At 46.7% G+C, this 20,992-nt stretch overlaps 9 protein-coding genes across 9 annotated transcripts; 6 read left to right on the top strand and 3 right to left on the bottom strand.

Annotated features, from left to right (window-relative positions):
• Positions 1 to 87: 87 nt before the first annotated feature.
• E1B28_004033 (uncharacterized protein) lies at positions 88 to 399 on the top strand (the record flags this gene model as incomplete). The annotated part of the gene is made up of 1 exon (XM_043148487.1): positions 88 to 399. The coding sequence occupies one exon, from the start codon at positions 88 to 90 to the stop codon at positions 397 to 399; it is 312 nt and encodes a 103-aa protein (XP_043013086.1).
• A 398-nt stretch (positions 400 to 797) lies between these two features.
• On the bottom strand, positions 798 to 4,692 carry E1B28_004032 (uncharacterized protein). Its single transcript, XM_043148486.1, has 23 exons — positions 4,449 to 4,692; positions 4,374 to 4,394; positions 4,186 to 4,313; positions 4,098 to 4,131; positions 3,919 to 4,040; positions 3,846 to 3,862; positions 3,674 to 3,785; positions 3,534 to 3,603; positions 3,379 to 3,480; positions 3,249 to 3,327; positions 3,158 to 3,188; positions 3,040 to 3,094; positions 2,889 to 2,976; positions 2,402 to 2,839; positions 2,300 to 2,333; positions 1,933 to 2,242; positions 1,838 to 1,875; positions 1,694 to 1,778; positions 1,586 to 1,638; positions 1,419 to 1,528; positions 1,248 to 1,357; positions 1,145 to 1,190; positions 798 to 1,090 (listed from the first exon to the last, which is right to left on the bottom strand). The coding sequence occupies exons 1-23, from the start codon at positions 4,594 to 4,596 to the stop codon at positions 1,057 to 1,059; spliced, it is 2,265 nt and encodes a 754-aa protein (XP_043013085.1). The 5' UTR covers positions 4,597 to 4,692; the 3' UTR covers positions 798 to 1,056.
• Positions 4,693 to 4,784: 92 nt separating this feature from the next.
• Positions 4,785 to 7,358, top strand: E1B28_004031 (uncharacterized protein). The gene is made up of 7 exons (XM_043148485.1): positions 4,785 to 4,904; positions 4,964 to 5,447; positions 5,500 to 5,611; positions 5,667 to 5,985; positions 6,047 to 6,183; positions 6,239 to 6,380; positions 6,441 to 7,358. Exons 2-7 carry the CDS (start codon positions 5,111 to 5,113, stop codon positions 6,630 to 6,632), a joined length of 1,239 nt encoding a protein of 412 aa, XP_043013084.1. The 5' UTR covers positions 4,785 to 4,904; positions 4,964 to 5,110; the 3' UTR covers positions 6,633 to 7,358.
• On the bottom strand, positions 6,964 to 7,542 carry E1B28_004030 (uncharacterized protein; the record flags this gene model as incomplete). Its single annotated transcript, XM_043148484.1, has 3 exons — positions 6,964 to 7,358; positions 7,414 to 7,476; positions 7,530 to 7,542. 3 exons carry the CDS (start codon positions 7,540 to 7,542, stop codon positions 6,964 to 6,966), a joined length of 471 nt encoding a protein of 156 aa, XP_043013083.1.
• Positions 7,543 to 7,972: 430 nt separating this feature from the next.
• Positions 7,973 to 9,464, top strand: E1B28_004029 (uncharacterized protein). Its single transcript, XM_043148483.1, has 4 exons — positions 7,973 to 8,158; positions 8,215 to 8,499; positions 8,555 to 8,623; positions 8,678 to 9,464. The coding sequence occupies exons 1-4, from the start codon at positions 8,089 to 8,091 to the stop codon at positions 9,262 to 9,264; spliced, it is 1,011 nt and encodes a 336-aa protein (XP_043013082.1). The 5' UTR covers positions 7,973 to 8,088; the 3' UTR covers positions 9,265 to 9,464.
• A 109-nt stretch (positions 9,465 to 9,573) lies between these two features.
• E1B28_004028 (uncharacterized protein) lies at positions 9,574 to 11,989 on the top strand. The gene is made up of 10 exons (XM_043148482.1): positions 9,574 to 9,652; positions 9,749 to 9,821; positions 9,898 to 10,124; positions 10,205 to 10,231; positions 10,304 to 10,430; positions 10,487 to 10,557; positions 10,630 to 10,887; positions 10,940 to 11,009; positions 11,070 to 11,318; positions 11,378 to 11,989. The coding sequence occupies exons 2-10, from the start codon at positions 9,762 to 9,764 to the stop codon at positions 11,819 to 11,821; spliced, it is 1,533 nt and encodes a 510-aa protein (XP_043013081.1). The 5' UTR covers positions 9,574 to 9,652; positions 9,749 to 9,761; the 3' UTR covers positions 11,822 to 11,989.
• A 1,008-nt stretch (positions 11,990 to 12,997) lies between these two features.
• On the bottom strand, positions 12,998 to 14,219 carry E1B28_004027 (uncharacterized protein). Its single transcript, XM_043148481.1, has 6 exons — positions 14,160 to 14,219; positions 13,919 to 14,005; positions 13,827 to 13,871; positions 13,440 to 13,770; positions 13,335 to 13,381; positions 12,998 to 13,284 (listed from the first exon to the last, which is right to left on the bottom strand). Exons 1-6 carry the CDS (start codon positions 14,160 to 14,162, stop codon positions 13,237 to 13,239), a joined length of 561 nt encoding a protein of 186 aa, XP_043013080.1. The 5' UTR covers positions 14,163 to 14,219; the 3' UTR covers positions 12,998 to 13,236.
• An 80-nt stretch (positions 14,220 to 14,299) lies between these two features.
• E1B28_004026 (uncharacterized protein) lies at positions 14,300 to 15,899 on the top strand (the record flags this gene model as incomplete). Its single annotated transcript, XM_043148480.1, has 5 exons — positions 14,300 to 14,383; positions 14,433 to 14,657; positions 14,725 to 14,850; positions 14,907 to 14,990; positions 15,045 to 15,899. 5 exons carry the CDS (start codon positions 14,300 to 14,302, stop codon positions 15,396 to 15,398), a joined length of 873 nt encoding a protein of 290 aa, XP_043013079.1. The 3' UTR covers positions 15,399 to 15,899.
• A 1,639-nt stretch (positions 15,900 to 17,538) lies between these two features.
• E1B28_004025 (uncharacterized protein) lies at positions 17,539 to 20,161 on the top strand. The gene is made up of 8 exons (XM_043148479.1): positions 17,539 to 17,790; positions 17,846 to 17,956; positions 18,018 to 18,100; positions 18,154 to 18,568; positions 18,628 to 18,884; positions 18,938 to 19,208; positions 19,262 to 19,389; positions 19,449 to 20,161. Exons 1-8 carry the CDS (start codon positions 17,772 to 17,774, stop codon positions 20,094 to 20,096), a joined length of 1,932 nt encoding a protein of 643 aa, XP_043013078.1. The 5' UTR covers positions 17,539 to 17,771; the 3' UTR covers positions 20,097 to 20,161.
• The last annotated feature ends 831 nt before the right edge of the window (positions 20,162 to 20,992 follow it).

The raw sequence follows: 20,992 nt of genomic DNA, 5'->3' as shown, positions 1-20,992 counted from the left end.
TACCTTCCCCCTTGTCCTACATCTTCCAGGAAGAAGTCTATCTCATCCAACGTCTTACCGACATGCTATGGCTAGCGTCCATCACTCATGACAAAGGACGTGTTTATCCTGTTGCGCCCCACCCTCACAATTTTCCTTAGCCAAACTCCTATGTTCAGACTGAAGAATCGTTCGCCTTCAGATATCTCTACGCTCTCGAAAACGACTCTGGCGGAAATAATGGGAGAAAAGTTGTCGAAATTTGTCGAGAAATACGGAGGAGACGTCCATCGATTGCTTGCGAACGATGAACATGCCCCAAGCTTCGGTATTACAGCCCTCTTCGTGCTGAACTGCAAGAGCCATGTGGACTTCCCACCAACGATACTGAAGGTTGAAAGTCCTTCAGAGAATAGTTGATTAAAGTTCAAGAAAATCGATGACGAAGCCCTGATTTTTAATACCTGTGTTACTCGTTAGATCAGCCAAAGATCAGCACCGCGATGAAGGGAAGAGGCTGGAAACATACCATCGTTCTCGACTCAGTTGCTCCTTGACATAGGTCTCTAGCTCTCCCTCTTGAAACTTGTCAGCCTCCGTTAGCTTTGGTTCGCGAGTTATTGGATCTACTGGGAAAACACCCCGAGCAGACCGTGTGGCAAGGATGTATACTGATTTTTCGGGGGTCAGCAACATCTCACTATCTCCATACAAGGCCCCCCGATGTCCTCCATCAAGTCGTGGAGGGTGTCAAGAATCCTGGTCCACTGTTGTGCCGTCAGAGTTTGCTGCGTTTGAACAAGGTTTGCCAGAGTTACAGCAGCGGAGCTGTCGAGCACATAGCCACAGGCGATCCTGCATGACCGGAGAAAGCAGAGATTGAATAAGTAGACCTTGGCTCATCAGACATGGTGGTTATTGTCACCATTCGGCAAATCGATGCATTCTCGATGAGATGCAATGCACCCTATCCATTTCCCTAATTCATAACAAATATACATGCCCTTCAGCTAATACCTTACCACCGCCCACACACCCTTCCGCTGATGAGGCTCACTATCAACTTGATTTTACATACTAAATTACTGCAGTTATACCTACACGGACCAACCTGAGGATGCTTCAGTGACTACCTCAAAGCAATAGAGACCCCAAAAACACTCACTGATCTGGTGTCGTCCGCCAATTAATAGTTTCCGGAAACATGATAGCTAGCAGGGTTTCACAGAGTTCTATAGTTATGCGGCTCACAAAACAAGAACACTCACCCAAACGTTGATACAGATCCTCTATTAAAAACTTTCGAGTCCAATTTAATACAAAACCCCCTCTCGACGGCGCAAATATCTCCTTGCTTCTCAGATTATATTGTGGAACGCTGCAAAGGGGAAAAGGTCAATAAATACGAATAGACGTCATGGAAAGCGACCAGTCCGTACATATGTGTGAAAGACGCCGAAACCGCTTTGATCCTTTCAACTGCGGCCTCACCCTGTTGAGGGTCATGTTGCCTCTCGAATGCATATATCGACGGTAACAATGTGTCCACCTAGGAAAAGGTAACACTGTCAACCCATGGCACCACATAAAAACAACCTCAACTCACCTCGAGATCAAAAGGTTCACGAAATCCGATCTGATATCTGACCGAATAGAAACCTAACCATCCCAAAGTCAACCTCTCTAACAGAAAGATCACTCAAAGATAATTAACCTTCCATGGACCCCAATTTCGATATCACGTATCGCTTATGCGCGGGCACGATAGGGGACGGCAACACAACCACCGACAAGAAAATCTGAAAAAAGAAAGTCAAATTTAACAACTCACTCCACCTGCCCACGATATGACTCTTACCAACACTTGAGGCAACCCCGGCCACTGACGTACGAAACCTTTCAAAAAACCGTAAGTCACCACTGAACACCCACACAACACTAGCGAAAACTCACCCGTAAACGCATGCGGAAACCCCTTCCCAGCAACATATCGATGAAAAACAGCACACGTTGGTATCCGCATCAACTCCCTAGTATCAAAACTCAAATCCCTATCACCTCGAGCCCTCACACGAGCTAAACTAATCACATTCTCAACCGCAGCAGTGTTGGAAGCTTGCGGGACAAAGAAGTCGTAGTGCTCCCCAACCACGTTATCCACGAGCGTCAATTCTTCTGCCAACCGCGCGAGCGCACGATCGTCCTCAACAGCGAATCCGGGTAATTCGAGGACGTTTTTGCCGTCAAACCGATCTTCAAGGCTCTGTATGTTACAAAAAGTGAATTCAGGAGGGAAAAAAACGAATAAGTCAGGCCATACCTTTCCCCAGCTCCACAACCACATCCCGAACGTCCTATCATATATCTACAATTCAGCAAAGCCCAACTTATACCAAATCTCAGATCAGAAAAATGAACCCACAAAACGACGCCAATCAGAAGCGAAACCCAAGCACCAAACGGAACCTTCTTGAACGACGCACCCCAAAACAACGCATCTAGCACTCCAAACGTGAGGAAATAAGCAATCCCAACGACAACCGGCCACCTTTTAACGACATGCATCTGGAGAGCCAGCATGACGCTCGTTGAAAACATGACAGTAGCAGCTGCAAATCCATAGGCAAATAGTAACGAATCGGCATCCGGAAAAGCTTCGAGGACGATGATGGTAGCGATCATGAGGCACCAATTCGCAGCGGGGACGTAGATCTGGCCTTGGAATGTACTAGAGGTGTGGTAAACTCGAAGGGGAAGGAAACAGTTTCGGCTAACGAGTTGTTGGATGACGCTAAAGGTTGCGGAGACTATGCATTGAGATGCGATGATGGCCGCGAGGATAGCTACAGTGAACATGACCCTGTTGGTGAAACGTGAGCCTCATGAGTAATGGAGGAAAAGCTACCGACCAGTAGAACGGAGTATCGACTGGTCCTGGAATCGTCTGATAGAATGTATTTCCCAAAACCTGGTCCTCCGAGACGATGATAGCAGCTCCTGGAGAAAGGAGAAGGTAAATGGGTCCAGAGTGGCTGTGAGGAAAAGAGAAGAGAAGCAAACCTTGCCCGAGATATGAAAGGACAAGAGATGGATACACGAACAGTATAAAGGAGAGCTAATGGCCACGGATGGGTGTAAACATGCACCATCCCACGAAGACTTGCAGAGCTAAACTGACCTGAACAGAGCGAACGTTGAAATGGCCGACACTGGTTATAATAATGAATAGCTGAGCGATGGCTTTCAATTTTGCGAAAGCTTAGTCTTACCATGCAAACATTGCTTCACAACCCGTAACAGCTAACAGAACTCCAGTTAAGCTGTCATATTCCCCCGTTCGAATGAACCCTGAAAAGGATCATTGAGATTCTTGACTTTGAGGACGAGTGAAACACCGACAAAGGATGGCTCGAGAAGGATCAAGAGCGCGGAAGATCCCAGGATATTGGACGATATTCCATATTCCTGTTATACAAAGCAAAAGAAACCATAGCAGCGCAACTTTTCGCTCCGTCAGTCCTAACTACCCATTTTAGTAGAAAAACGAAACGTACTAGGCCCATATGTCAGTGATAGCTTGGATGTCCCAAATCTTTGCCAGAGAAAGAAAACGACGATGATGCTCTAAGAGGATCGCCGATCCCGAGCACAGGTTGGCACGAATAAATTGAGAATATAGAACAGGGTCGCTCACGATCGCGATTGGTTTCTGCCTATTCAAGATCTCCGGATTGGCAGTACCTATACCGCTAACTGCAGCGTTTACCGAAACGGCAGGTGTAAAGATTCCATCAGCGATCGTGAGCCTAGACGGTGGTAATATGAAATTGAGTTCTCAGAGCGGAAAGATGCAGGAAATGACGAACGAGGTACCGAATATGGCCTGAAAATTTGGCAGATTAGAAGGAAAGGCCGAGTAAATTCGGATTCGAAACTTGCCCATAATAGCAGCGGCCACCGCAGTCTTTCTTTCCAAGGCTTCTTCTCATCATCCCGATATTCGGTTTTCGACGACGTCGCTGGATACATCGCTTGATATAGGGCAAATGTCCCTCCTTCCCCTGAGTTGAAGAGTCGAATCATTATTACGACACAACAAACAAAGTATTTCAGCGCACCTTCTCGAGTAGCGAATCTAAGTGCAATAAACGCCTGCGCAACGTTCAAGTATTTTTGAGTTTCGGGTAAATGTATCTTGGAACTCACGTATTTTATCAACGGCAACAGGGTAACAGCCCATACCACTGCGCTCACTCCTCCAATGATGTCCTCGTCCGATGGTATAGCGTCTTTAGTATCCCATATTCCATTCAACACAAACAGCGGTGAAATTCCTGAAAGTGCCCTTGTTTTAGGTCCATGGCATGTTCATACATATTGGGTTTCAAATTGACCTAGCTCAGAATAGACGATGCCTAATTGTAGTCAGTTAGATTATCACTTGCAGTGAAAGAAAACTGAGAACGAACCAAGAGTCTGCAAAGTGAGCAAAGCCAATCCGAATCCACTCCTCTTCACCTCTGTACGTTCCAATTTCACCACGAGCTCCTCCTCGATAGAAGAAGTGCGGTACGGAGAGGCATCTTCCACATCGCGAAGTTCCCTTTCGCTGCCCATTCGTGGATGGAGTTTTGGGAAGGAACGTTGAAGCCTGTGCGGCTTATTTGGCAAGTTTAAGAACGCGTGCGGCAAATGGCAATAACTCCGCAGGCAGACGGAGGTCATCCGTTCCGAGCGTGTGCGTATCTTTTCTTTATCTTTTTTACTTCGATTGGTTCACGGCTCACCGCTATTGACACCAACACTGCACGAGGCATTCATTATTCTTACTGTCAATCAGTACAAACGAAGAGGCGAGCAACACATTTGAGCCGCAGTACATTCATGAAACCCCTATCTGCATGGGCGGAGGCGAGTTAATACGAGTAAATGAACTATTCAACGCATCATTCACTTTAATTGACCCGCCTTACCCACCTTCTAGACTTATTTCATGCTTTGGGACGTGTATTATCTTCAAGATGCAGCATTTGTGCAGCATTCGTTCAACGCGAGGGAGGTAGACCCGTGAGAAACACGAGTAGCGGTATTTTTGGATCTGAATCGATCTGAGGCGTTGGCACCAATTGCAATGCATGAGCCAACCCTCATCCAATCCCCAAACCTCCGCAAATTTTCTCAACCTAGCAAGCAAGTGACTCTCCCATCCAACACTTACATCCTCTCCCTCGCGTCTCTCCCTACTCGCTACGCAATTTCCACCTCCTCGCCTTCCTCCGATACTATCCAACTCTTTGACAAATCTACACTAACACCCCTTTCAAAATTCGACGGCCATCAGGGTGGAAACACTTTTCTTCGCGTCGTCGATCGATTTGCAGGTGAAGAACGAAAAACCCTCATCTCATCCGGTAAAGATGGGTTCATCAAAGTATGGGATGAAAGATCCAAATCATGTTCTATCAAGTGTGAGTTCCGAATTCCAACCACGCGTTTTTTTTTACAACTCAAAAATATCAGTATCGAATACATCGAATGACTTATCAGTACTCTCTTTTGACGTTTCCCTGGATGGTCTTTTGGTCGCGGGAGGTACAGCATTACAAGGAGAGGACGCTTTGATTCTGTATTGGTGAGCAACCCCGAACTCGTTTCAATACCCCCCCAACTTACTATCATTCTCTTAGGGACCCACGCAAACCTACTAAACCCATCCGAACACACAGCTCTACCCACTCGGACGATATAACCTGCCTTCACTTCCAGAAACAAACCACACAAATCCGAAACCTCCTCCTTTCAGCCTCCTCAGATGGTTTAATCTCCACTTCCGACGCAGACGAAGACGACGAAGACGAAGCAGTCATTCACGTTGCAAATTGGTTGGGGTGTAGCATTTCCCAAGCTGGCTGGTTATCATCTACTAGTACTTCAAATTCCAAATCGAAGGTGGCCGGGATCTGGGCAGCTAGTGATATGGAAACGTTTAGTACTTGGACTGATGAGGTTCTGTCTGTTCTCCACCTGTCCTCTTACTTACGCTTCCTTACCGTTGTTCCATCCACAGCTCGACCCACTCCAATCTCTCGATTTACGTGCACCGTCTGTGCATACTCAAGATCGGACGTGGGTCTCGGATTATTTAATTGCCTGTGATATAAGTAACAATAGTAACGAGCTAATGATGTTCATGGGCTCAAATGAGTATGTGTCGCTTTCACCCCTCTCCTCCCCTCTTCGCTCACCCGTTTGGGACAAGGGGTGATATTGCATCGATCAAAAACCCAACGCTGGGTATACCAGACTCTGATATGGGTTCCAAGGCATGGTCATGGACACTTCAAAATTTGTGGACACACGGCCATAAGGAAATCGTACGGTCTGTGCTTTGGGATGAAAAGGTCTGTTCTGAAACTGATTTTTTTAATCATCTATTGACTTGACTTTTTCTCGTTTCTTAGAACGGCGCTCTACTCACCGGAGGAGAAGACGGGAAATTAAACCTATGGTCCGGATTTAACCCTGAGAATCAAGGAGACGATATTGATATGGACGAATCGTCGATGTCAAGTCCTGGAAGAAGGAAGCGTGAATACGAAGGTGACGGTGATATGGACGTGGATGAGGAGGGCAGTCGGAAGCGGAGACGATAGCAATCAACGCATGGCATCGTCAACGAGCGGCAGGCTACTATAGCCATACAATTCAATTCCTTTGCTCGCACCTATCCACTTTTACAGACATGTCGGGAGCACTCATACTCGTACTCGGACGCTGCTCGTCGTTGAGAACGGCGGGGCACTGCGCTTCCAAAGGTCCAATCGTATTGAATGACCAAGAAAAGAACCATGTTTGTAGGTAACACACGAAAGCACGAGTTAAAGAAAAAGAAGGCCTATCAGAATTTACGTGCAAATACCATTTTGATAAAATAAATACTGAAGCGCGAGCTTGTGAAAATCCGAATTACCGGGTTCCACGAGATTACAACGGTTCCATGACGATGTATTCACGCTTGTTGTCCACAGGGACATGATCCCCGTCCCCCCACAGTGACCCAAACCATTCACCGACCACAGACCGAGTGGCTTCCGCATCCTGAACAGCAAAATCCAGATCCAAATGAGGTCGGTGTGTAGCCATCTTATGGGCGACTAAGTGGCAGATCATTACAAAGCAAATCACCAACAACAAGAGCGCTGTTCGCGTTTTGAACGAGAACAGCGTGGATGAGAGTCGTTCGCGAAGCGAGGGTTTAGATGGTGGTAAGGGTGGGGCGAGGAACGCTATTGAGAAACGATGTTCTGCTGAAGGTGACGACGGAGTGACGATGATCGCAGGGAGGGGTGATTTTTCGGTCATATGAGGTAGGGATATATCTCGATGACAAAAAAAGGTTAGATGAGCGGATAACTGCGTCGCGGAAATGGGTACCTAGAGGAGCGGGTATGAGGGTATAGTCTAACCGCTGAGGTAGCCTATGCAGACGAGGTGCACCTAGAGAAGAAGTCAGAGCTCAAATAACGAGAAAAATAAACCCAAAAGCGTACCAGGACGAGCCATTTATGAATCAAAGAGAAGATCTGGAAGGTAATGGACACGAAAACAAAGTAAAGTCGTCTGTTGGCCGGTCTCAACTAAGAGCTAGACAACTGAAAGATTTCAGAGGGGTTGGTGTAATGAATGAAAGTGTGTAAAGAGCGTGAAGGCAGCGTCAAGGGATGCAGGAAAGCGACACGAGAGGAGGAAGCCAAGAAGGAAAGACGTGACCATAACAATTTTCAGGCACCACGTGAATCATCATTTTACCCCTTGAAACGGCAAGCACAGTATGGTGGACCCGACTCGAACCACACATCATGATATGATCGTTATGGCGAATGATGTATAGATTCTGAAATACTCAGAGAAAGAGAGAAAGAGTACTCGCTGGCATCTCTGATGATTGGCTGTCACTGATTGCATTACCAGCCCCTTTAAAATTTATCGGCCGGGAATAATGCCCAAGATCATCCTTAATTAAGAAATACTACATTTTTATCAAAAAAACTACCGTCATAACCTCCCTCGAGCATATTCTCAAGGGTCCAAGAGGGGAGTCTTGCAACGATGAGAAGGAGGCCTTTCTTCAAGTGCCCGGGCATGAGGGTACTTTCTATTTTAGAGTTGGTCGTCCATGGTGAGCATGCTTATTATATATAGTCCAAGCGCAAACTTTTCCAACGCGGACAACAGCTTTCTGTATCGCTCTCTGTGCGATAGCAAGCGGTTTTGCGGCTCGTTCCATCTATGTCACAGAATTCCTTTTTGACGACATTCTCGACTTCACGCCTCTCGTTCTCGCTCTTAGCGATGTCACTATCCTCTTACTCGCCGCTAACATACTCTTTACAATATTTCGGAGGCAACCTTTCCTCTCCAGGATATCCGTCGAGTTAATCTGGAGTGGCCTGTTGTGGAGTACATGGTTTGGGACCGCAGGATATGTAACATGGGCGAACACATGTCCCTGGGCTATATGTGCGTTTCCAACTTATATACGGGCGGGGCGTCGCATTCATTAGCGAGTTCTCAGTCAAGGAGGGTATGGTTTGCCAGATCCACCCCATCCTAACTATCGTGTCGTTCTTGGTGGGCCTACTTCGTATGTGTTCATTTTCCATCTCAACCCTTTCTTGCTTGTTCATGCACATATCAGTGTTCATGCATTGGATAACCTTGCTCGTTATAGGACACCAACTTAGCGAAGGAGGGCAACGTACATGGAGTATGTCTCTAAAAGAGTTGGCTTTGCGAGTGCCAATAGCAGAATCTCGACCTCTCCAAGTATCTGAAGAACCCAAGTTTGAATACGATCAACCAAATCCAACTGCGCTTCCTCTTTCTCTCCCTCCGGCATATCGCAACTTTTCCATCTCCATTGCTCCCCCATCACTGACAGCGTCCACGGAACAATTCCCCTCTCCAATATATTCCCTTCATTCGTATTCGTCTGCTTCACCACAGTTCGGTGGTGTGTCGTATCCTGCGCCCGTTCATGATGGTGGTGGATGGGACGGTTTGCAACCCCTTTCAGAGTTACCTGATGGATACGAAGTTCCCGTTCATGTTCATGTTCTCCATCCACATGAACGAGATGAAGGGGAGTTGGAGTCACAACAATCAAGTCCAACGGAAAACTCTTCAAGAGATCTGATCAATCAGAGTACTCGTGAACTAGCAACCCACCACGACGCACTGGAAATGAACAATGGAAATGGACCATCGTTTATACGGCAGGCTTAGCAAAGCCCCCCCATAACTATGTAGCGACCCTACGCTGAACATTCTACATAGAATGGAGGCTGTTATTTATCCTCCGGATTCCAAATATTCCATCTAACTGATAAACTTAACTGTTTCTCTGCTGCTCTGTATTACTTGTATCATGCACCTGAGTGTCTGCACAGTCCTTATCCATGATAACTACTGTTCTCTTCCTTGAGGGACATCTATACGCTACTCACAGGGTGACGACGTCGACAGAGCAGGCCTGAATTTGTATACGTATTGAGAGTACCACGTGGCTGCTTGAATATTTGAAAAACTGGTTTCCTCCTCCGTCGACGCGCCACCCACGTTCATCCAGTCGTTTGTCTCCTGCCTGTCTCTTCTGTCCCACCCGTTACTGGAGGTAAGTATCTCTGGCCTAAAATGGTACCTGCAGGAGTACTGAACTGTTGATTTTCTGGCGCTCGCACTTGGGAACTAAATTTAAAATTGTTGCAAGTAAAGAAGTCAGCATGGACGCGTTGTTCGCACCGTTAGTAGAAGCTACTGGTGCGTCTACAGATCAGATCAAAGTGAGTTGTTGTTTTCCTTTTTCGAAAAAGGACACCATCCGAAGATACTGAACCTCTTTGTTATCCACCCTGCCAGCTCATAGTATGCCTCCTCTTCGCCTACCCCCTCGGAAGCCTCTTCATCCGAGTTCCCTCTCAAAAACCTGGTCTCCGACATATGTTTAGCATCGCAGTGACGATGTTTTTCTTACTTTCGTTGTTCAAGATGTATTCGGGTACTCTACAGCTATTGGCGGATATCCTGGTCACATATTTTGTTGCAAAGTGGAATACCGGTCCGAAAATGCCTTGGATTATTTTTTTGTGCGTTGGGTCGAGTTTCAAATTTTCATGATTTCATCTGGGTTGAATTGTTCGTCTTCTTTTTTTTTTTTTTACGACAGTTTCGCGTTGGGACATCTCATGGTCAAGTACGTACTCTGAACCGTTGCATTCGAACGTGAAAAAGCTGAAGAAACGGTTCTCTTCTCTCTACTCTCTAGTCATGTTATCCGAGTTTTTTATGGATTAAGCTTCGAGACGGTCGAAGTCACTGGTGCTCAGATGGTTTTGGTCATGAAGTTGACGACTTATGCTTGGAATGTGTATGATGGGCGAAGGAAGACGGAGGTGAGTTTCTAGTGTTTTGGTGGAGTATCTACGTATCGCAAATCTCTCACTTGTAGGATCTGGACGCTTGGCAATTGAGCAACCGTATCACTGAAAATCCTTCTTTACTTGAATTCTTGGGTTATTGGTGGGTTTTGGCCGTTCCACCTAATCAAAAATAATTTTGACCATTTTGAATGTTCATCTGTTTTGACGATAGTTTCTATTTTCCTGGGTTCTTCGTCGGTCCTTATCTTATTTACAATGACTACAAGTCACTCGTGGATGAGACCGTGTTTAAGGAAAAGAACATCAAAGGTATCAAAGGGCGGAATCTCGCGGATGGAAGGAAACGCTTTGGGTATCGAAAGATGGTTGCGGGATTGGTGTTCCTTGGAATCTTTGTGGTCGTGGGTGGTCGATACAACCCTTCGGTTATCCTGAGCCCACATTTTGCTGAAAAAAGTTTATTGATCAGGTAGGCATGGTTCTTTCTTGCACTGGGGAATACTGATGTTTTTCCCCCCAAGAATTGTCTGTTGGCAATTCTATGTTACTGTGGAAAGGTGCAAGTATTATGCGGTTTGGACGCTTAGTGAGGTAGCCCCTTGTCCTTCTCATTCACTCGGCCCCCACGGATCTCACCCTCTCTTTTAATAGGGAGCCAGTATTATCACCGGTTTAGGCTTCACAGGATTCACCCCTTCTGGTCAGTCGACCTGGAATGGTGCTGCCAACGTCTCAGCGATGAGCACCGAATGGCCATCCAACTTCAAACACCTCCTCGAATCATGGAACATGAAAGCTAATATTTGGCTCCGTGAGTGTGTGTACAAGCGTGTCACGCCCAAGGGCAAAAAACCTGGTTTTGCTAGTAGCATGGTGACGTTTACTGCGAGTGCTGTCTGGGTATGTTTTCCATTCCTTATTTTCTTTTTCATAATACTTTCCTGACCCCAGATTTGTAGCACGGAGCTGCTATCGGATACTACCTAACCTTCGTCATGGGCGGCTTCGTCACAACCGCTGCACGACTCGTCCGAGCCAACGTTCGTCCTCTCGTTCTCCCTGAACCGGGACATCCCGCGTCGTTGGCGAAACACCTATACGACCTCATCGGAACGCTTACATCTATCGCCATTGTCAACTACATCACGCTCCCGTTTGCACTGTTGACTTGGAATGAATCAATTGAGGGATGGAGACGATTGGCGTGGTATGGACATATCATCATCATGGGTGGATTGGTGTTTTTCTATGTTGGAGGTGCGAAGTTCCTTAGAGGGTTGCAGGTGAAAGCTGGGAAACGGAAGGCGATGTCGACCGCGAGTGGGACGACTACGCCTGTTGGTGAGAAGACGTTCCAGCTTCCGCCGTCATTTGATAAGGTGGCTCCGCCATCGAGGGATTAGATGGGTTTTCTTTTACATTACATGTTTTGTTTTTCATTTGGTGTTTTGCGTAGGCTTGCTTAGTGCCTTTCGCATATAATAATACTCTTTGACCAAAATTGTAGTCATAGGCCCGAGTCGATTGTCCGCCTCTAAAACAACCTTGCAATTGCCTGAAACTTTCAAGTGAAATTAGGTCTAAGAAATTATGTGGGCCTTACTATCCCCTTAGGATTCTCGCTTCCAAATTTCGATTCGCTGGTATCAAAGCTCTATGGTTCGTCTTGGCTCGATATCCATTCACTCAGGCTGTATGTGAACAGCGCATGTCAGCAGAAGAAACGATACAACAGCTAAAACGGAACACTGACAGAACCAAACTCTCCCAACGTACTCCCAACGTACTTCCACACAACTCGAAGTACCTCAACTCCAAGACGATATCAAAGGCATGAGCAGCGAATCTCAGGCGCCCGACAGGATGATGATCTTCCACAATGTTCGACATACTTAAAAATATTGGCGACAGCTGCTTTCATGATTCCACTAATAATTCAGATTTAATTCGAATCAGTCTCGAATCAGGCGTGAATCGAATAAAATCCAAATTATTCGTGAATTATTCCGCTTTGACGAATGTCCAACCTCATCATCACTTTCTTGGCGCAAATTCATGTTTTGCTTTGACAGAGTTGGGCGTTGGGCCTTTCAACTTTGTCAAGCCAGATTGTATTCAGGGCTCTTCATGATTCGGAAGCTCGGCGTCCTCAGCCCAATGCAGCAGAAATTGTCCCCAAGTCATTGGATCGAGGATTCTTTCGAGAGCAACAAAGTTTACTGGATATATGGCGTTGCTGGAGTAGGAAAGTAACGCGTTCCTCCAGGTGTCCTCGCCTCATGTGTATGATGAAGGTCACGACCGTGTCGGTTCTGTTCAACCAGGAGACACAAATACTCACAAGTCAGGCCTCAGGGGTCCCCACTTCCTCCGGGTTTTGGTGGGCTTGATGAGTGTGTCGATCGACATCCACCCCAATCCCTCCACGAAAAAAAAAATAAGTCAGCGATCGCGCTGTCTGAAATTTACGTCCAGACTGGAAGATAATGTACAGCTGCATTTTTTTCGAGGAACGTTTCCGCCTCGAACAAGTACGACTCGTCATCATCGATGGCGTTGATGAATGCATAGAAGTGAGAGGATGTGTATCCGAAGTAGATAATACCCATCTTGTCGACACTTACAATTTGTGATTTCATAACTATAAATTCCTCGTCCTGACGTGAGGTATTCCAACAACACATGTAGTGAATCTTGCATAGCGTGCAGCCGTATTCATGACATGAAATTTTGCATTGCATAGAAAAACAGCAGAAACAGCCACCATCGAACTCCCAGCCTGCCACCTTCTTGACCAGATATCCACGATGTAGGTCTTTTATACCTTGAAACCACGGGACTTTCGGCGACCACGAGCTTGCTCAAACTAGAGGATGGATTAGTTGAATGGCTGAAAGGTATACAATCAATACGTACTTTGCGGCCCTTGGATATGGTGTAGGGCTTCTTGTTTTTGTGGGGGCCTTGTAAAAAAAAGAAGTTCAATTCAACTGCTAGTGGTAAAAACCCGTCCAGGCTCACCCATTCCAAAGTGTTTAACGGCCTCACGGGTGTTCCTCTTTCCTCGAAGAAGGACGGTGTTGGAACCAGTGGGTGCTCTTAACGCGAGCTGGTCGAGGGTCAAGGCTTCACCGCCACTTTTCAAGATACGGGCCCTTGCCGAACTAGTGAACTTGAGAGCGGCGATCGACATTTTGGGGATCTCCAACAGACGGACATCATCGGTGACTGTGCCAACCACAACGATGCATTTCGAGGACAAATCGGGGGTGCTGGCGGTTTCTTTCATGATGCGGGAAAGGGAGATGGGGGGACGGTTGATCTTGGAAAGGAAGAGGCGGTGGAGAATGACCTGAAAGATGATAAAATAAGCTTTTCGTTCTTGCCTTAGTTCACGAGTCCTCTTACCTTGTTGAAGTTCGAATCCGTCCTACGGGCCAAGAAACGGTACAACTGGATGAAAGTCAGCTCACATCCAGGAGCAAGAAATCTAGTCTCACCTTGACGAGTAGAAGGAGGTAAGGGTCCTCACTGGCCGGGGCAGTACGGCTCCCCTTCTTGCGGTGATGTGTGGCTAAGTCGATCCCCTGGAAATTGTGGTCATCAGTAATGTGAATCGAACGCTACGAGTTCGAGTTCATGATCTCCCTTCCGTCACGGAAAGTAAACCGGCCAACCAGTGACAAGTCATTCTGGCAGAAGGAGGGTTTTGGGGTTTTAAAAGAGTAACGACGAGCTCACCATTAGTGTAGATTCTTGATAGTCTTATTCTTACCGGGCCTTGGGGAAAACGCCCTTGAGTGGTACAACAAGCCCAAACAGGACAGTCCAAACTTTATTTTCAAAACTGTGCAGTTTATATAAACTCCGCTTCTTGGGTGATGATCCGCCAAACACGACCACACCTTTTCCTTCCCCTTGAATTCCTTCCACAGTCTTGGGCTCAAGTCTTTTTGGTCAACATGGTCAGTTCCTTCTTTTATCCAGTGTACTATGAATAATCCTCGTTCATAGTACGCCGAAACTGTTCCACCACCCGTTCCCCAAGATCCTTATTCGCAAGAGTACAACGATGCTCCTCCTCCACCACCTGCTGATAGAGAGAGAGAAGCTCCTCCAGCACGGGGTCGTTCACGCAGTCGAAGCCCACCTCGTGAAAACGGCTATCCTAGCCCTTACCGTCGAAGGTCGCCACCTCCCCCTGTTTCTGCTCCTCGAAGACCTGCCCATGCACCTGTTGTCCGTAACCACTCATTTTTTCAAAGTCATCCACGTAGCACGCACCAAACTAAACTTTACGTCATAGGCCCCGAACCCTTCCTCAGTACTTGGAGTTTTCGGTCTCAGTATCAGAACACAAGAACGGGATCTGGATGACGAGTTCAGTCGGTTCGGTCACGTTGAAAAAGTGACTATCGTTTATGATCAAAGGGTGCGTGCCGTATTTGGCACTGCTTTGATTATACTTGCTGACTTTGAGACGGATAGTCCGACCGTTCCAGAGGTTTTGGTTTCATCCGAATGTCAACCGTTGAAGAGGCCACACGTTGCATCCAGGAGCTCAACGGAATCGTAAGTGACTCGTGTCGTGGTTTGTCGCTGGTCCTTTCTAACTCTGTCCCCTAGGAGCTTAATGGCCGTAGGATTCGTGTCGACTTCTCTGTCACTGACCGGCCTCACCAACCCACTCCTGGTGAATACATGGGACATCGTCGAACTCACCGTGATAGTCATGGTGGTCGTGATCGTGATCGCGACAGAGACTACCGCGACAGGGATCGTGACTACCCACGCAGGGACAGGGACAGGGATCCTTATGGAAGGGACAGCCGAGACTGGAGGGACCGTCGAAGTCCACCGCCTCGGAGTAGGTACTCGCCTGAATACCGCCGCCGGCGCAGCTATTCTCGCAGCCCACCGAGGGGAAGCAGCCCACCTCGAAGGGACTACGACGTACCTCCCGCGGACACCCGCTGGTGAAAAGGTGAAAGAGGAAAAATTTCGCATGCGACGTGATTGCAATTTCCTCTCACAAGTGCTGCAAACGTTCAAAGGGTCCAAGGCAAGGGTCAAATGTAGAAGAGGTCATTGCGACGTCAATATGCAATATTCGTACTACAAAAGAGAAGATTCTCGTTCAAGTATCAAGTTTCAAGTTTTTGCCTGTCAAGTTGTGTCTAGTTATCGTTCCCGTTCTCGCTGTCAAATGATTTATTGCAAGTTTACAACTTTTTTTTACTTGATAAACGAGCGGACCAAAATTGCAACTTAACGGCATGAAACGTGTCTGATCCAAGCTGTACACGCTGTGGCTTGGTCTACGAGGACAATGTGTGGGATCCGCAAAGATGGTGGTGGTGGCGTCATGTCAGTTGGCTTTTTTGGGGGCGGCTATCATTGTTTTATGTATTGGTGACTGTTGCTCACCTTGACCGTCCGCCTGGAGTGTCTTGTAATTAGTTTTCGGTTCGCAATGCAGGGATATTTCACTCTTTTCCATCGCAGTGGTTGAGGCCCAGATTAAAGTTTGAACGATCCAAATCCAAATCCAACCGGTCACCGGTCAAGCTTCAAGCCCAGTGAAAATCGACAATATTCTGGGGAATTCACACCTATTCGGTACCATGTATTATGGCAGATGAATTATTTGCAGCTAGTGCTCCATAATGCGCCCAAAATACTCTGTTCCTCACCCATATATATCCATAACCGGCTAACCAATGTTGACACCAAGTTGACCTTGACTTTGAGGCATCCGCGCTGAACACGGTGCAACATTGGTGAAATATGTGAAGCGGCCGCCTATACAGTAGCTGCCCACATGGCATACACCTGACTTCACCGCATTTAAGTATGTTCTGCTTCTGGCCAGTGGCCGGACTTGCCAAGGGCTTGTTAATGTATAGCTGTACTTTTTTCACTCTTTCCTTTTGAATTAGAGTAGATTAAATTGCTGACTAATTTCCCTGGGGGAAATCCCCACCTGAAAGTCATATTGTCTTTGTCATATTCTCATAGCATGTGACATAGAATTATCGCACCTGAGACAATATACTCAACCTTTCTAACCTATTCTCATAACAAGATTATGGCACTGCAACGATTTGTAGCTAGTGCTTTGCACCAGATTGCGCCCAACAAGAACTGTGTAAATCATTCAGTAAATAGCAGTTAATAGCAATGAGAACACTCGGCAAATGAACAACATTTATGACAGCATGCATGAATGAACTCAATGGATGGGCGCATGAACGTGTGAAATCAACCAACCCTCCCTACAACAAAACCACAATGCCCTCACTGAGCTGCTCTTGCCTATTCTTGTCTATTCTTTTCACCGAGTTTGTAGCCGCCCACACGAACAAGTGTAAAAAATGTGAACTTAGTGAATTTGGAGCTCAGCATGCTGTTCTGCCACGTGGGAATTTTCAAACATTCTAACTTAAAACCTCCTGAACATGCAACGCGACTCTTCTTCATACCACCACCATCACGCTCAACTTTCGCCCTTTGTCTCAAGTCCAGGCTCATGTTGTCGCCTTAGTTGCTGAACAGGTGTGTAGCCTTGCCTTACACATATTTCTTGTTCTGATATCCCTTCATACCCACCAGGTTACCATGTTTTGAGTTGTCAATCTGTGATTTCTGACTGTAGGTATCGTTGTATCTCTGTTACTAATTTATGCTGATCAGAACCATACATGCACAGTACTAAATGCAAACTCAACCCCTCTGAATGCAGCGGACTTCGTTCTAGTTTGGGTGATTCGTGAGCAGGATGGGCAGTTTATTTAGGGCATAGGTTGGAGGGGGCGGGTACAAGAAAGTATTGGGGGCGACAGTTGGCAGCAGCAATATCGTACGATTAGTGAATTAAATTAATTATGCATGTATTTTACTCATATAGTTATTCAATGACATGATTTCATGTTAATCAAGGCAATAGCTAGGATTATGCTTGAACTACCATTTTCCACCATTGTTAGACCTATCCCAGATATTGACTGGATGTTTTCACCTAAAATCACCAAGAATAGCGGGGAATAGACAAATTAATGATGTGATTTTTACCCGGTGTGATGCACAATTTGTGAGCAATAGGCGGGACAAGGTCGAGCTACCGTTTTCCACCATTGTCAGAGGTATCCTAACTATTGCCGCTAAAATTTACCCGACAATTGTAGACAAAGGCCGATAATATTGTCGATTTTCACTGGGCTTCAAGCTTCAAGAGCCAGTGAGGCCGGTGAGGGAGCCAATTGGGCGCTTGTGCTACCTCACAATTTCCTTGTTTGGACTGGAAGAGAAATTTTTTAACGAAGTACAATCCTCAGCCCGTTCTCAGTCATCAACATGCCTCGAATAAGAAAAAGTGAGTAAATCCATTGTTGTTTTCTTCACATCTCATTTTTTTTTCTCTGCGTTAGAAACCAGCAAACGGACAAAGATCCACGAAAGAGCGAGGCTTCACAAGCAAATCAAGGAGAGCAAGAGGAAGAAATCTAGAGACGCGAAAAAAAATCCACAATGGAAATCCAGTACGCCTATCTTTCATAGGCCGATTTCTGAGTTGATCCAAGGGTTTACTTTCTTCTTCAGAACATAAAAAAGACCCTGGTATTCCGAACAATTTTCCTTACAAGGATCAGGTCTTAGCTGAAGTACGGGAACAACGGAGACTGGTGCGTTTTGGCAATATCGCACTCGATTTTGTCCATTCTAAATGATTCATTAGGCAGTGGAGGAGAGAGAACGTAAAAAGGAAGAGAAGAGAGCTCAGAAGGCTGGGACCGTCAAGAGGGCGGACGAAGACTCTGACAACGAGGAATCTACTTCCCAAGTAGAAGAAGTCGAAATCGATGACAAGGATGGTGACACCGAAGGAGTTGGAAGTATAAGTGCCAAAAGGATCGCCAGCAGCCGAATCTCTACTCGACCGGCGCCCATAGAGGTAGACGACGAGGAAGAGGAAGAGGACGAGCCTTTGCTCATCAATAGAGACCTTCCCAACCTTCAATCTGTTTTAGATCAGGCCGACTGCGTCATTCAAGTGCTTGACGCTCGAGATCCTATCTCTTTCCGAAGTACTCAGTTGGAGGAGTTAGCGTCGAAAGACAACAAACGTCTACTTTTCATCCTTAACAAAATTGGTGTGTCCTACCTGCCGACTTCAAAGCCATTCTAACTGAATGAACATGACTTCACTCAGATGTCTCTCCTAGAGAGGCCGTGAAGGCATGGTCTTCCACGTTACGGAGAGACCATCCAACACTACTATTCCGTTCTGCTACGGCATTTTTGCCAGACAATCCTCGTATCCCGGCGGACATCAAGGGCAAGCGGAAGGCGAGCGAACCATCCGATGACGCTGTCGGTGTGGAAGGTGTTTTGAAATGCTTGGCTGATTGGGCGAAACAAAAGAAGAACGGAGGACCTTTCGTGGCAGCTGTTGTTGGTGTTGCCAATGTACGTCTAACTGAGCGTCTCTCTTCTCGGCGTATCTTGATTCATATGTATAGGTCGGGAAAAGTGCATTCGTAAATTCACTACTCAAAAAGGCTGCATTACCGATGTATGCACCGTCATCTAGCAGTTTCGGCCCTACCACCACTTATCTTCCGCAAGAGGTTACTATTGATGTTAACGGCTTCTCAATACGCATAATTGACACACCGGGATTTTCATGGGAATTTGACAAGACCGCCGAAGATGCTGCAAGACTTCGTTGTCACGATATTCTCATTCGGAACAGAGGAAGAATTGATCGCTTGAAAGATCCTTCTCCACCTAGTAAGCCGTGTGCCATTCCCAAATAATTATACCTTTCAATTTTTATCTATTAGTTGCGGAAATTGTTGCTCGCTCCAATACCGAAGATCTCATGCTTCTCTATAGTCTTCCGGCTTTTCCGCAGGGAGATGTAGATACCTTTCTCTCCGGTGTCGCACGGGCGCAACAGTTGGTCAAAAAGGTGAACAATATTGACAGACCAATGTTTTTTTGACGCATCGCGCTGACACAGTATGACAGCGAGGCACTCTTGATATAGCCGCTGCAACTCGAATGGTCCTGCGGGATTGGAACGTGGGCAAATTCCGTTATTACTGCATACCGCCAGCCGAAGGTACTTCGCCGGGCGATAAGGGCGATCAGGAGATGTACCCCGGTGACGAGGCTGTTCTTGCAGCGCTCTTATCACGCAAAGACATGAGGAAGGCAGGCGGATTGGTCAAAATGCGGCCAGGGCAGGCTGATTCGCGCAGTTTGGTTCTGGTAGGAGAGTATGTAGATGGCGATGATGACGATAGTAACGATGGGTCAGAGGAAGAACATGGCGAGGCACAGATTGAAGAGGGCAATGCAGATGACTCAGTGAGTGACGAAGGTGAGGACGAAGATTTGGATGACGAAAGGGACGAAGAAGAGGAAGAGACACGGCTTCCGGTCAAAGAGAAACGAAAGCGGTCAGGTCAGGATGTGTCACCGCCGAAGAAGAAAGTAGCATTTTCCACTGACAGGAAGAAGCCAAGCAAACACGAGGGGCGTTCCGGTCATACCAAACCGCTCAAGTCAGTCTCGAGGAAAGTAGCAAGCAACTCCTCAAATTCAAAATGGAAGCCGGAAGCGGCTGATGCAGGGAGTGGCAGCGAGGCTTACGATTTTGGCAGATACTTTTAATATGTAAAGCAACTGTCGCATTGTACTAGATGATCGCACGATGCAATTCTATAAATGGTCAGTGTCAGATGTTGTAGCATGACTTCGTATCGAAGAAACTCCAGAAACAAGGTAACGATTGAATGCTCTTATTCAGTTACTACAACTACAGTGACGCATAAACAAGGATACAATAATATCCTGTGCTGATGGAATACTCAAAGACGCGGCACTATAAAAGGTCCTTTCGTCTCTGTTTCCTTTACTCATATAATTCCTACTGGAATGACCTCCTTGTCATACAACTCGGTACGCGTTTTTGTCGTGTTCAAACTTGAACGGCCCCGCTTAGTCCACCTTTCCCAATCAGGAACCACTGGTGCTTGCTCTAGTGAGCTCCCCGTTCAGCAAACTTCCTGCTGAACTCCAGTTGGAAATTTTCACCTTATGCCTTCATCAAGAAGAATATCCTCTTTTGCGAAAGGGAAATTTCCCTTGGGTGTTCCTCTCAGTCTGCAGACGCTGGCGGGAACTATGCATCTCTGCGTCACATCTATGGAGTCGGTTCGAGGTCGACATCAATCGTTGTTGTACGGTCTCAAGCGACGTCCCGGATGCACCTCTCATCGACGTTGTTAAACGTTGCATTCGGTCCTCTAACGCATATCCGTTATCAGTCCGAATGACCTACTTTCCCCATGAAGTGCCGGGAAAGGCACTCAATCCTACATGCGCTCGGATTATTTCACTCCTTCTCGCCCACGCTGGTCGTTGGCACAGAGTGAATTTCTCCCTTCCCAGCCCCTGTATCGAACCACTCTTTCAATCCACTCCACAGCATCTAGAGTCGTTGAAGGTTCTGACTTTGGATGTGAAGGGTGGCTGGTCATTCAACCTGTCACTGAATATTATGTGTC

This window comes from Marasmius oreades, chromosome 2 (genome assembly GCF_018924745.1).
Source record: "Marasmius oreades isolate 03SP1 chromosome 2, whole genome shotgun sequence".
Classification (NCBI taxonomy): Eukaryota; Fungi; Basidiomycota; class Agaricomycetes; order Agaricales; family Marasmiaceae; genus Marasmius; species Marasmius oreades.
The sequence above is the reverse complement of the archived record's forward strand: the minus strand, read 5'-3'. Positions and strand labels throughout refer to the sequence as shown.